Here is a 12,500-nt window from a genome sequence, read left to right on the forward strand (position 1 = left end):
TTTTTTAGATTCACACAAAATGTAAACATCCGTCCGTCCATTCACACATAATATAAATATATAGTGCAGAACTCTTGCCTATTTTCACCCACATTATGTTAACATCTATTTGTCCATTTAGATACACACAAAACTTAAACGTCCGTCTTTTCGTTCAAATATGAAACTACGTCTTTTAGATTCACACAAAACATAAAAATATGTTTGTCCATTCACACATACAATGCTTGCCTATTTTCACCCACATATTGTAAACATATATTTATCCATTCATATACACACACACAACTTCAAAGTCTGTCTTTCCATCCAAATATGAAGCCACGTTTTTTTTTAGATTCACACAAAATGTAAACATCCGTCCATCCATTCGCACATAATATGAATATATAGTGCAGAACGCTTGCCTATTTTCACCCACATTATGTTAACATCTATTTGTCCATTTAGATACGCACAAAACTTAAACGTCCGTCTTTTCGTTCAAATATGAAACTACGTCTTTTAGATTCACACAAAACGTACAAATATGTTTGTCCATTCACACATACAATGCTTGCCTATTTTCACCCACATATTCTAAACATCTATTTATCCATTCATATACACACATACACACAACTTCAAAGTATGTCTTTCCATCCAAATATGAAACCACGTTTTTTTTAGATTCACACAAAATGTAAACATCCGTCTGTCCATTCACACATAATATGAATATATGGTGTAGAATGCCTGCCTATTTTCACCCACACATTTTAAACATATATTTGTCCATTCACATACACAGAACAAAAACGTAAACAGCCCTTCCTTTTGTTCAAATATGAAACCTTGTCTTTTAGATATACACAAAATGTACACATATGTCTGTCCATTCACACATAATATACATATATAGTGACGAAAAAGCCTGGCTTTTCACACCCACATATTACTAAGATCTATTTGTCCGTTCAGACACACACACCAAACTTACACGTCCGTCTTTCCAGTCACGTACAAAATGAGTCTGTCCATTCAGATACAAACACAACGTTGGAAAATGTCCATCTCATCTGTTATTAATGCTCTTCTTTTTTAACTAATCCAATCTCTGCCACGTCAGATTGTCAGCTGGGAAAGCAATTAAAGATCCAAGCTGGAATGTGTTTTGGAGATAGCCGGCCGCCTTAATGGCAGCGCTGAAGGGGAGAAGTAATTATTATGATCAATACGAGTTTGAATTCATAACGCGGCCGCTTATGAATCCTGCAATTATGTAGATTTAATAAGGACTTTGATGCGGCTCATTGTTGAACTGTGCAATATATCACAGATGATCGCTTGACCTGGCTGAGGCCGCATAAACAGAAACGGAGGGCCTCGGAGATGTGTCCCCCTGATAGGGCGAGGGGCGGGGGCGGGGGTTGCGGGGGTGTGGGGAGGGGGCTTTTGTCCCCAGCCAGGCGGACAAAGCCACTCTTATTTAGCTCAGGTTCAGCACCGAGGGCCCATTATCCAGCAAATAATACTTTCCATTTGTGCCGTCATTAACTTCTGAAGCCCGCCCAAAGATCCCGGGCCGGATCGCAACATTCATTAAAGTCAAGTGAAGCCCCGGACAAAAGCGGCCTCTGCATGTTTATTTTCCCGCCCTCGTCCTCGTCCTCCTTTCCCTTTTTTTTCCCACCTACTAATCAAAGCCGGGCCGTCAGAAAGTCGACGCTGGGAGTTGAAATGCAGGCAGACTCACGGGAAACAAAAGGAGAAGAAGTGGGCCGGCTTCCAAGAAGCCTACCGCGGTCAAAACGCAATTTGTTGTTGTGTAAACATGCCCCGGAACAAACCGCAACGTTTATTTCCGACACTTTTGGAAAAAGGCTAAACTTGCCAGGCTGGCAAGTTATTCTGTCAGTTGGCTTTACTTTAGAGTAGTCGTTGTACAGCTTGTATAACAGTAGATACTGTTAAATGCCTTAAAAATAGGCCCTCGGACAGGGGCTGACTTATTTTGGTATTGTGGAGAACACAGATTGTGCAGTAGAATCCCGGACAAGCCCCCAATTTGTTGTGCAACCAGTCTTCTTCTCAGGGAATAAAACATGCCAAGTTCTATAGCAGGGGTCCCCAAACTTTTTTAACCCAGGGGGCCACGTTGGGTTAAAACAAAAAGAAAAAAGGAGGATTACCTCCAAATTCTTCAGGACAACCTAAAATCATCAGCCCGGAGGTTGGGTCTTGGGCGCAGTTGGGTGTTCCAACAGGACAATAAGTTCAAGTTAAAGTACCAATGATTGTCACACACACACACAGTGTGGCAGAGCGTGGCACACAGAAATAAAATAGCAGTTAACTAGACATCCAGAATGCTGCTGCTCGAGTCCTGACTAGAACCAGGAAATAGGACCATATTAGTCTTGTGCTTTGGTGACAGTGTGGCAGAGCGTGGCACACAGAAATAAAATAGCAGTTAACTAGACATTCGGAATGTTGCTGCTCGAGTCCTGACTAGAACTAGAAAATAGGACCATATTAGTCCTGTGCTTAAGTGACATCGTGGCAGAGTGTGGCACACAGGAATAAAATAGCAGTTAACTCGACATTCGGAATGCTGCTGCTCGGTCCTGACTAGAAAAAGGGAATAGGACCATATTAGTCCAGTGATTTGGTGACAGTGTGGCAGAGCGTGGCACACAGAAATAAAATAGCAGTTAACTCGACATCCGTAATGCTGCTGCTCGAGTCCTGACTAGAAACAGGGAATAGGACCATATTAGTCCAGTGCCTAGGTGACAGCGTGGCACACAGAAATAAAATAGCAGTTAACTCGACATCCAAATGCTGCTGCTCGAGTCCTGACTAGAAACAGGGAATAGGACCATATTAGTCGAGTACTTAGGTGACAGCGTGGCACACATAAATAAAATAGCAGTTAACTCAACATCTGGAATGCTGCTGCTCGAGTCCTGACTAGAAACAGGGAATAGGACCATATTAGTCCAGTGCTTAGGTGACAGTGTGGCAGAGCGTGGCACATAGAAATAAATAGCAGTTAAGTTAAAGTTAAAGTACCAATGATTGTCACACACACACAAGGTGTGGCGAAATAATTCTCTGCATTTGACCCATCACCCTTGATTACCCCTTGGGAGGTGAGGGGAGCAGTGGGCAGCAGCGGTGGCCGCGCCCGGGAATTAATCATTTTTGGTGATTTAACCCCCAATTCCAACCCTTGATGCTGAGTGCCAAGCAGGGAGGTAATGGGTCCCATTTTTATAGTCCTTGGTATGACTCGGCCGGGGTTTGAAATCACAACCTACCGATCTCAAGGCGGACACTCTAACCACTAGGCCACTGAGTAGGTGGAAAAGGATAAACTTGCCAGGCTGCCGAGTACAGCACTCGCACTTTATTATGTCAGTTGGTTTTACTTTAGAGTAGTCGTGGTACAGCTTGTATAACAGTAGATACTGTTAAATCAGTCCCTTGGGCAGGGACTGACTTATTTTGGTATTGTGGAGAACACAGATTGTACAGTAGAATCCCGGACAAGCCCCCAATTTGTTGCGCAACCAGTCTTCCTCTCAGGGAATAAAACACACTGGTCAATCCTAAATTCTATAGCAGGGGTCCCCAAACTTTTTAACCCAGGGGGCCACGTTGGGTAAAAACAAAAAGAAAAAGGAGGATTACCTCCAAATTTTTCAGGACAACCTAAAATCATCAGCCCGGAGGTTGGGTCTTGGGCGCAGTTGGGTACCAATGATTGTCTCACACACACACACACAGCGTGGCAGAGTGTGGCACACAGAAATAAAATAGCAGTTAACTCGACATCCAGAATGCTGCTGCTCGAGTCCTGACTAGAACCAGGAAATAGGACCATATTAGTCCTGTGCTTAGGTGACAGCGTGGCAGAGCGTGGCACACAGATATAGAATAGCAGTTAACTCGACATCTGGAATGCTGCTGCTCGAGTCCTGACTAGAAACAGGGAATAGGACCACATTAGACCAGTTCTTAGGTGACAGCGTGGCAGAGCGTGGCACACAGAAATAAAATAGCAGTTAAGTTAAAGTTAGAGTACCAATGATTGTCACACACACACACTAGGTGTGGCAAAATTATTCTCTGCATTTGACCCATCACCCTTGATCACCCACTGGGAGGTGAGGAGAGCAGTCAGCAGCAGCGGTGGCCACGCCCGGTAATCATTTTTTGATTCAACCCCCAATTCCAACCCTTGATGCTGAGTGCCAAGCAGGGAGGTAATGGCTCCCATTTTGTATAGACTTTGGTATGACTCGGCCGAAGTTTGAACTCACAACCTACCGATCTCAGGGCGGACACTCTAACCACTAGGCCACTGAGTAGGTCTGACCCCAAACACACGTCAAAAGTGGTAAAGGAATGGCTAAATCAGGCTAGAATGAAGGTTTTAGAATGGCCTTCCCACACTAAATGCAACTGTATTTGAGACTGGGGAATGTGATAATAAAACAAGACATTACTTATCCCGGTCAGCTCATTAAAATTATTTTATTTTGAAAAAACACTATTAACACCTGATATTGTGGTGCATGTCTAACTCCGCGCTAAACGAGGTGACATTGTGAGCTGGTTTATCTCCGTCCGAGCGTCTCAGGAAAGGGACACGGTTTAAATGCTAAAGAGGTCTCGGCCCGACGTGCCCGGCGCTGTTCTGCAGAAGAAGAAAGAAATAATCCATGAGATGTTATCTGCCCCCGTTTGTAAGGCCCTATCTCGCCCTCTTTGTGGTCCCATAATGGGCGTGGTGCTCATTCACTCCCAGTTTTTGTCCTACACCATGCTCTCCGTTGGTCGGTAACAGTGAAAGGATTTGCCGAGCGTATTAACGGCGGCCATTAAATTTAATGAGCCAGTGTCTCCATCCTGCTCCAGATCCTGGGCCAAACAATGAGGATCACACAAAAGGATTTCTCTGGAGCGTCTCCATCGCTAGCGTTTAGCACGGCGGCGCGGTACACTAGGCTTACCCGAGTTTGGGTCCACGGAGAAATAGGGCTGTCCCTCCAGGATGCTGTAGACCAGCTTGGCGCTGTTCCCGTAGACGGGGTCGTCGGCGTCCGTGGCGGTCACCCGGGTCACCGGCGTACCTGTGTGACGGAGAGAGACATTCTGAGGTTGTGCAAAAACTGCATGCTAGACTAAGAAGTCAGCAACTTTTCAGAGACCACGGACCGCCTAAGCTCCTATATTATGGTAGATACACCCCTCAAGGTCACGTGAATACAGTACCATATGTGTTCAAGACCTATTGCCCCTGTGAGTGGGGCAATATTGACAGTCAAAGTTGCGTACCTGTGAGACGGAGACACAGTATTGACAGTCAAAATTGCGTACCTGTGTGATGGAGAGAGTCATTCCGAGACAAAAGTTTGTATGCTGAACTAAGAAGTCCCCAACTTTTCAGAGACCACGGACCGCCAAAGCTCCTATAGAATGGTAGATACACTCTTAAAGGTCACGTGAATACCGTACCATATGTGTTCAAGATCTATTGCCCCTGTAAGTGGGGCAGTGTTGACAGTCAAAGTTGCGCACCTGTGTGACGGAGAGAGACATTCTGAGACCCTGCTGGACTAAGAAGTCCCCAACTTTTCAGACCAAAGCTCCTATAAAATGGTAGATAAACCTTTCAAGGTCATGTGAATACCGTAACATATTTGTTCAAGACCTATTGCCCCTGTAAGTGGGGCAGTGTTGACAGTCAAAGTTGCGCACCTGTGTGACGGAGAGAGTCATTCCGAGACCCAAGTTTGTATGCTGGACTAAGAAGTCCCCAACTTTTCAGAGACCACGGACCGCCAAAGCTCCTATAGAATGGTAGATACACCCTTCAAGGTCACGTGAATACCGTACCATATGTGTTCAAGACCTATTGCCCCTGTAAGTGGGGCAGTATTGACAGTCAAAGTTGCGCACCTGTGTGACGGAGAGAGACATTCTGAGACCCTAGTTTATATGCTGGACTAAGAAGTCCCCAACTTTTCAGACCACAGACCACCAAAGCTCCTATAAAATGGTAGATAAACCTTTCAAAGTCACGTGAATACCGTACCATATGTGTTCAAGACCTATTGCCCCTGTGAGTGGGGCAGTATTGACAGTCAAAGTTGCATACCTGTGTGACGGAGACACAGTATTGACAGTCAAAGTTGCGTACCTGTGTGACAAAGAGAGACATTCTGAGACCTAAGTTTGTTTGCTGGACTAAGAAGTCCCCAACTTTTCATAGACCACGGACCGCCAAAGGTCCTATAGAATGGTAGATAGATACACCCTTCAAGGTCACGTGAATATCCTACCATACGTGTTCAAGACCTATTGCCCCTGTGAGTGGGGTAGTATTGACAGTCAAAGTTGCGTACCTGTGTAACGGAGACACAGTATTGACAGTCAAAATTGCGTGTGATGGAGAGAGTCATTCCGAGACCCAAGTTTGTATGCTGGACTAAGAAGTCCCCAACTTTTCAGAGGCCACGGACCGCCAAAGCTCCTATAGCATGGTAGATACACCCTTCAAGGTCACGTGAATACCGTACCATATGTGTTCAAGACCTATTGCCCCTGTAAGTGGGGCAATATTGACAGTCAAAGTTGCGCACCTGTGTGACGGAGAGAGACATTCTGAGACCCGTATGCTGGACTAAGAAATCCCCAACTTTTCAGAGACCACGGACCGCCGAAGCTCCCATAGAATGGTATACACCCTTCAAGGTCACGTGAATACCATACCATATGTGTTCAAGACCTATTGCCCCTGTAAGTGGGGCAGTATTGACAGTCAAAGTCGCGCACCTGTGAGACCTAAGTTTGTTATCTGGACTAAGAATTCCCAACTTTTCAGAGACCGCGGACCGCCGAAGCTCTCATAGAATGGTACACACCCTTCAAGGTCACGTGAAGGGTGTATCCTGATTAGTCACACTGTGATTAATCCTGATTAATCACAATTGTAAAGTGTGATTATTTGTTTGACAGCACTTGTTAGAAGACAAGATAAAGTGTCAGGAATTATAATGAATAAAGTCAATTTCAAATACATAAAAACACATTTTTGTTGTGATTAATCCTGATTAATCACAATTATAAAGTGTGATTATTTATTTGACAGCACTTGTTAGAAGACAAGACACAGTGTCAGGAATATTAATGAATAAAGTCAATTTAAAATATATAAACACATATTTTTACTGGATTAATCACAATGTGATGATGAATTATTATATATATGCAGGAACATGTGATTAATCCTGATTAATCACCATTATAAAGTGTGATTATTTGTTTGACAGCGCTCGTTAGAAGACAAGATACAGTGTCAGGAATATTAATGAATGAAGTCAATTTTAAATATACAAACACATATTTTTACTGTGAATAATCCTGATTAATCACACTGTGATTAATATTGATTAATCATACTTATAAAGGGAGATTATTTGTTTGACAGCACTCGTTAGAAGACAAGATACAGTGTCAGGAATATTAATGAATAAAGTCAATTTAAAATATATAAACACATATTTATATTGTGATTAATCACAATGTGATGATGAAATATTATACATATGCGGGACAATTTGATTAATCCTGATTAATCACAATTATAAAGTGTGATTAATTGTTTGACAGCGCTCGTTAGAAGACAGGATAAAGTGTCAGGAGTATTAATGAATAAAGTCAATTTTAAATATATAAACACACATTTTTTTGTGATTAATCCTGATTAATCACAATTATAAAGTGTGATTATTTATTTGACAGCACTTGTTAGAAGACAAGACACAGTGTCAGGAATATTAATGAATAAAGTCAATTTAAAATATATAAACACATATTTTTACTGGATTAATCACAATGTGATGATGAATTATTATATATATGCAGGACAATGTGATTAATCCTGATTAATCACCATTATAAAGTGTGATTATTTGTTTGACAGCGCTCGTTAGAAGACAAGATACAGTGTCAGGAATATTAATGAATGAAGTCAATTTTAAATATACAAACACACATTTTTACTGTGATTAATTCTGATTAATCATAATTATAAAGTGTGATTATTTCTTTGACAGAACTTGTTAGAAGACAAGATACAGTGTCAGGAATATTAATGAATAAAGTCAATTCAAAAAATGCGAACACATATTTGTATTGTGATTAATCGCAATGTGATGATGAAATATTATATATATGCGGGAAAATGTGATTAATCCTGATTAATCACAATTATAAAGTGTGATTATTTGTTTGACAGCGCTCGTTAGAAGACAAGATACAGTGTCAGGAATATTAATGAAGAAAGTCAATTTTAAATATATAAACACATATTTTTACTGTGATTAATCCTGATTAATATGTGATTAATCCTGATTAATCACAGTTATAAAGTGTGATTATTTATTTGAAAGCACTTGTTAGAAGACAAGATACAGTGTCAGGAATATTAATGAATAAAGTCAATGTTAAATTTATAAACACATATTTTTACTGTGATTAATCCTGATTAATCACAATTATAAAGTGTGATTATTTCTTTGACAGCACTTTTTAGAAGAAAAGATACAGTGTCAGGAATATTAATGAATAAAGTCTATGTTAAATATAATAACACACATTTTTTACTGTGATTAATCCTGATTAATCTGTGATTAATCCTGATTAATCTGTGATTAATCCTGATTAATCACAGTTATAAAGTGTGATTATTTATTTGACAGCACTTGTTAGAAGACAAGATACAGTGCCAGGATTATTAATGAATAAAGTCAATGTTAAATATATAAACACATATTTTAACTGTGATTAATCCTGATTAATCTAAATTATAAAGTGTGATTATTTATTTGACAGCACGTGTTAGAAGACAAGATACAGTGTCAGGAATATAAATGAATAAAGTCAATGTTAAATATATAAACACATATTTTTACTGTGATTAAACCTGATTAATCTGTGATTAATCCTGATTAATCACAATTATAAAGTGTGATTATTTCTTTGACAGCACTTGTTAGAAGACAAGATACAGTGTCAGGAATATTAATGAATAAAGCCAATGTTAAATATTATAACACATATTTTTACTGTGATTAATCCTGATTAATCTGTGATTAATCCTGATTAATCACAGTTATAAAGTGTGATTATTTATTTGACAGCGCTTGTTAGAAGACAAGATACAGGGTCAGGAAGCCATGTTTTGTTCGACCTGTGCAGTATTACAGCCAAACGGTAAATGGTGTTAGCTAAGAAGCCAAATATCCAAACGAGTTATTTTGAAGGCAGACGTCTAAAAAAATTAATAAATAAATAAATAAATACAAATCTTACTTTTTAGTGCATTTTAAGTCGTGTTTGTCAGAGTCAGCAGCACTTAGACACATCCTGACAGCCGGGGAGAGGAATTCTGCGTGTCACTTTTAAAATATACCTAAACTCCAAATTGTTCCAGGACAGCCTTGGATTTACTTTGGCAGATTTTTTTTTTTTTTTTTCTCAGCGTTTTCGCTCAAAAATCCTGTAATTGGAAGGATTTGAAGTGATGCATGCCCAGATGGGACTCCTGACGAGTGTCAAGTCTGACTGAGCAGCTTGTGGTGGTGACACCCGGTGTGGATGGACCATTCCCAAAGAATACCAAGTACAATTGCAACTGACAGTTAACGGTAAAATAAATATATTTCTATTAGGCAAAATGTATTTTTAATTATTTAATTATTTGTTTTATTATATTTTTATTTTTATTTTTATTTTTATTTTTATTTTTATTTTTATTTTTATTTTTATTTTATTTTTATTTTTATTTTTATTTTATTTTTATTTTTATTTTTATTTTTATTTTTATTTTATTTTTATTTTTATTTTTATTTTTATTTTTATTTTTTTAATACACTGTACCACTTTGAGGTTGTTTACTCAATGTAAAGTGCTTTTTACAAATAAAATCTATTATTATTACGTAAGTCGCCCACCACATAATTTTTTTAGGTCCGCAACGCCATTTAATGTGGCCCGCCTCGTCATTTATGTGGTTTCCCAGATCATTTTAATTGGTCCGCCACATCATTTTACGTGGTCTGCCACATAATTCATGTGGCCCACCATATCGTGTTAGGTGGTCCACCGCGTTTTTTTTACGTGGTGCACCACGTAAGTCGCCCACCACATCATTTTTTTGAGGTCCGCAACGCCATTTAAGTTGGCCCGCCTGGTCATTTATGTGGTTTCCCAGATCCTTTTAAGTGGTCTGCCACATCATTTTACATGGTCCGCCACATAATTCAAGTGGCAATTCAAGTGGCCCACCATATCATGTTAGGTGGTCCACCACATTTTTTACATGGTGCACCACGTAAGTGGCCCACCACATCATTTTTGAGGTCCGCAACGCCATTTAAGTTGGTCCGCCTCGTCATTTATGTGGTTTCCCAGATCATTTTAATTGGTCAGCCACATAATTCATGTGGCCCACCATGTAATTTTGGCTGGTACACCACATTAACATGGTCCACCACTTTAATTTAAGGGGCCCGCAATGTCATTTAAAGTGGCCGCCTAGTTATTTATGTGGTTTGCCAGATCATTGTACGTGGTCAGCCACATAATTCAAGTGGCCCACCATATGATTGTAGGTGGTCCACCACATTTTTTATGTGTTCACCATTTTAATTTAAGTGACCCACCACATCATTGTTGTGGCCCGCCACATTATATTACGTGGTCCGCAACATAATTCAAGTGGCCCACCATTTGATTTTAGGTGGTCCACCACATTTTTTATGTGTTCACCAATCTAATTTAAGTGGCCCACCACGTCATTGTCGTGGTCCGCCACATTATTTTATGTGGCCCACCACATAATTCAAGTAGCCCACCATATGATTTTAGGTGGTCCACCAGATTTTGTATGTGTCCACCATTTTAATTTAAGTGGCCCACCACATCATTGTTTTGGCCGTCACATTATTTTATGTGGTCCGCCACATAATTCATGTGGCCCACCATATGATTTTAGGTGGTCCACCACATTTTTTATGTGTCCACCATTTTAATTTAAGTGGCCCACCACATCATTGTTGTGGACCGCCACATAATTTAAGTGGCCCACCATATGATTTTAGGTGGTCACCACATTTTTTTATGTGTTCACCAATTTAATTTAAGTGGCCCACCACGTCATTGTCATGGTCCGCCACCTTATTTTATGTGGCCCGCCACATAATTCAAGTGGCCCACCATATGATTTTAGGTGGTCCACCACATTTTTTATGTGTCCACCATTTTAATTTATTTGGCCCACCACATCATTGTTGTGGACCGCCACATAATTCAAGTGGCCCACCATATGATTTTAGGTGGTCCACCACATTTGTATGTGTCCACCATTTTAATTTAAGGTGGCCCACCACATCATTGTCGTGGCCCGCCACATAATTCAAGTGGCCCACCATTTTATTTTAGGTGGTCCACCACGTTTTTATGTGTCCACCATTTTAATTTAATTGGCCCACCACATCATTGTTGTGGCCCACCACATCATTTAAGTGGCCCACCATAAGATTTTAGGTGGTTCACCACGTTTTTATTGTGTCCACCATTTTAATTTAAGTGGCCCACCACATCATTGTCGTGGCCCGCCACAAGATTTTTATGTGGTCCGCCACATAATTCAAGTGGCCCACCATAAGATTTTAGGTGGTCCACCACATTTTTTATGTGTCCACCATTTTAATTTAAGTGGCCCACCACATCATTGTCGTGGCTCGCCACATTATTTTACGTGGTCGGCCACATAATTCCAGTGGCCCACCATTTGATTTTAGGTGGTCCACCGCATTTTGTGTGTGTTCACCAATTTAATTTAAGGGGCCCAGGGGCCCACCACATCATTGTTGTGGCCCGCCACATGATTTTATGTGGTCCGCCACATAATTGAAGTGGCCCACCATTTGATTTTAGGTGGTCCACCACATTTTTTATGTGTTCACCAATTTAATTTAAGTGGCCCACCACATCATTGTTGTGGTCCGCCACATAATTTTATGTGGCCCGCCACATAATTCAAGTGGCCCACCATATGATTTTAGGTGGTCCACCACATTTTTTATGTGTCCACCATTTTAATTTATTTGGCCCACCACATCATTGTTGTGGAACGCCACATTATTTTACGTGGCCCTCCACGTTATTTATGTGATCCACAGCATTATGTATGTGGCTTGCCATATAATTTACTGTATGTGGTCTTCCAAATCATTTACAAAAGCCTGCCACTTTTTGTAATCTGCCACTATAAATGCCTGTCCATTTTATTTATATGACCTCGCTCCTGTTACTTTCAGTCCTGTTACTGGAATATTCACCATTAGAACTTTCTACAAAAAAAATGTGTATTTGTATTTTTTTTTTTTTTAAAAGGTTAATTAAGAGAGTTACAGCTGGAGAATAGCACCAAAAAACGCTCC

General features: G+C 40.3%; 1 protein-coding gene across 2 annotated transcripts in view; it reads right to left on the reverse strand.

Moving 5' to 3' along the window:
- Positions 1-12,500, reverse strand: part of cdh8 (cadherin 8) — a 465,099-nt gene that overhangs the window by 92,679 nt on the left and 359,920 nt on the right. For both annotated transcript variants that reach the window (XM_062020585.1, XM_062020584.1), the window contains exon 4: positions 5,001-5,120. In XM_062020585.1, coding sequence (XP_061876569.1) covers positions 5,001-5,120 — 120 coding nt within the window. The remainder of the gene's footprint in view (positions 1-5,000; positions 5,121-12,500) is intronic.

This window comes from Entelurus aequoreus, linkage group LG02, assembly GCF_033978785.1.
Source record: "Entelurus aequoreus isolate RoL-2023_Sb linkage group LG02, RoL_Eaeq_v1.1, whole genome shotgun sequence".
Lineage (NCBI taxonomy): Eukaryota > Metazoa > Chordata > Actinopteri > Syngnathiformes > Syngnathidae > Entelurus > Entelurus aequoreus.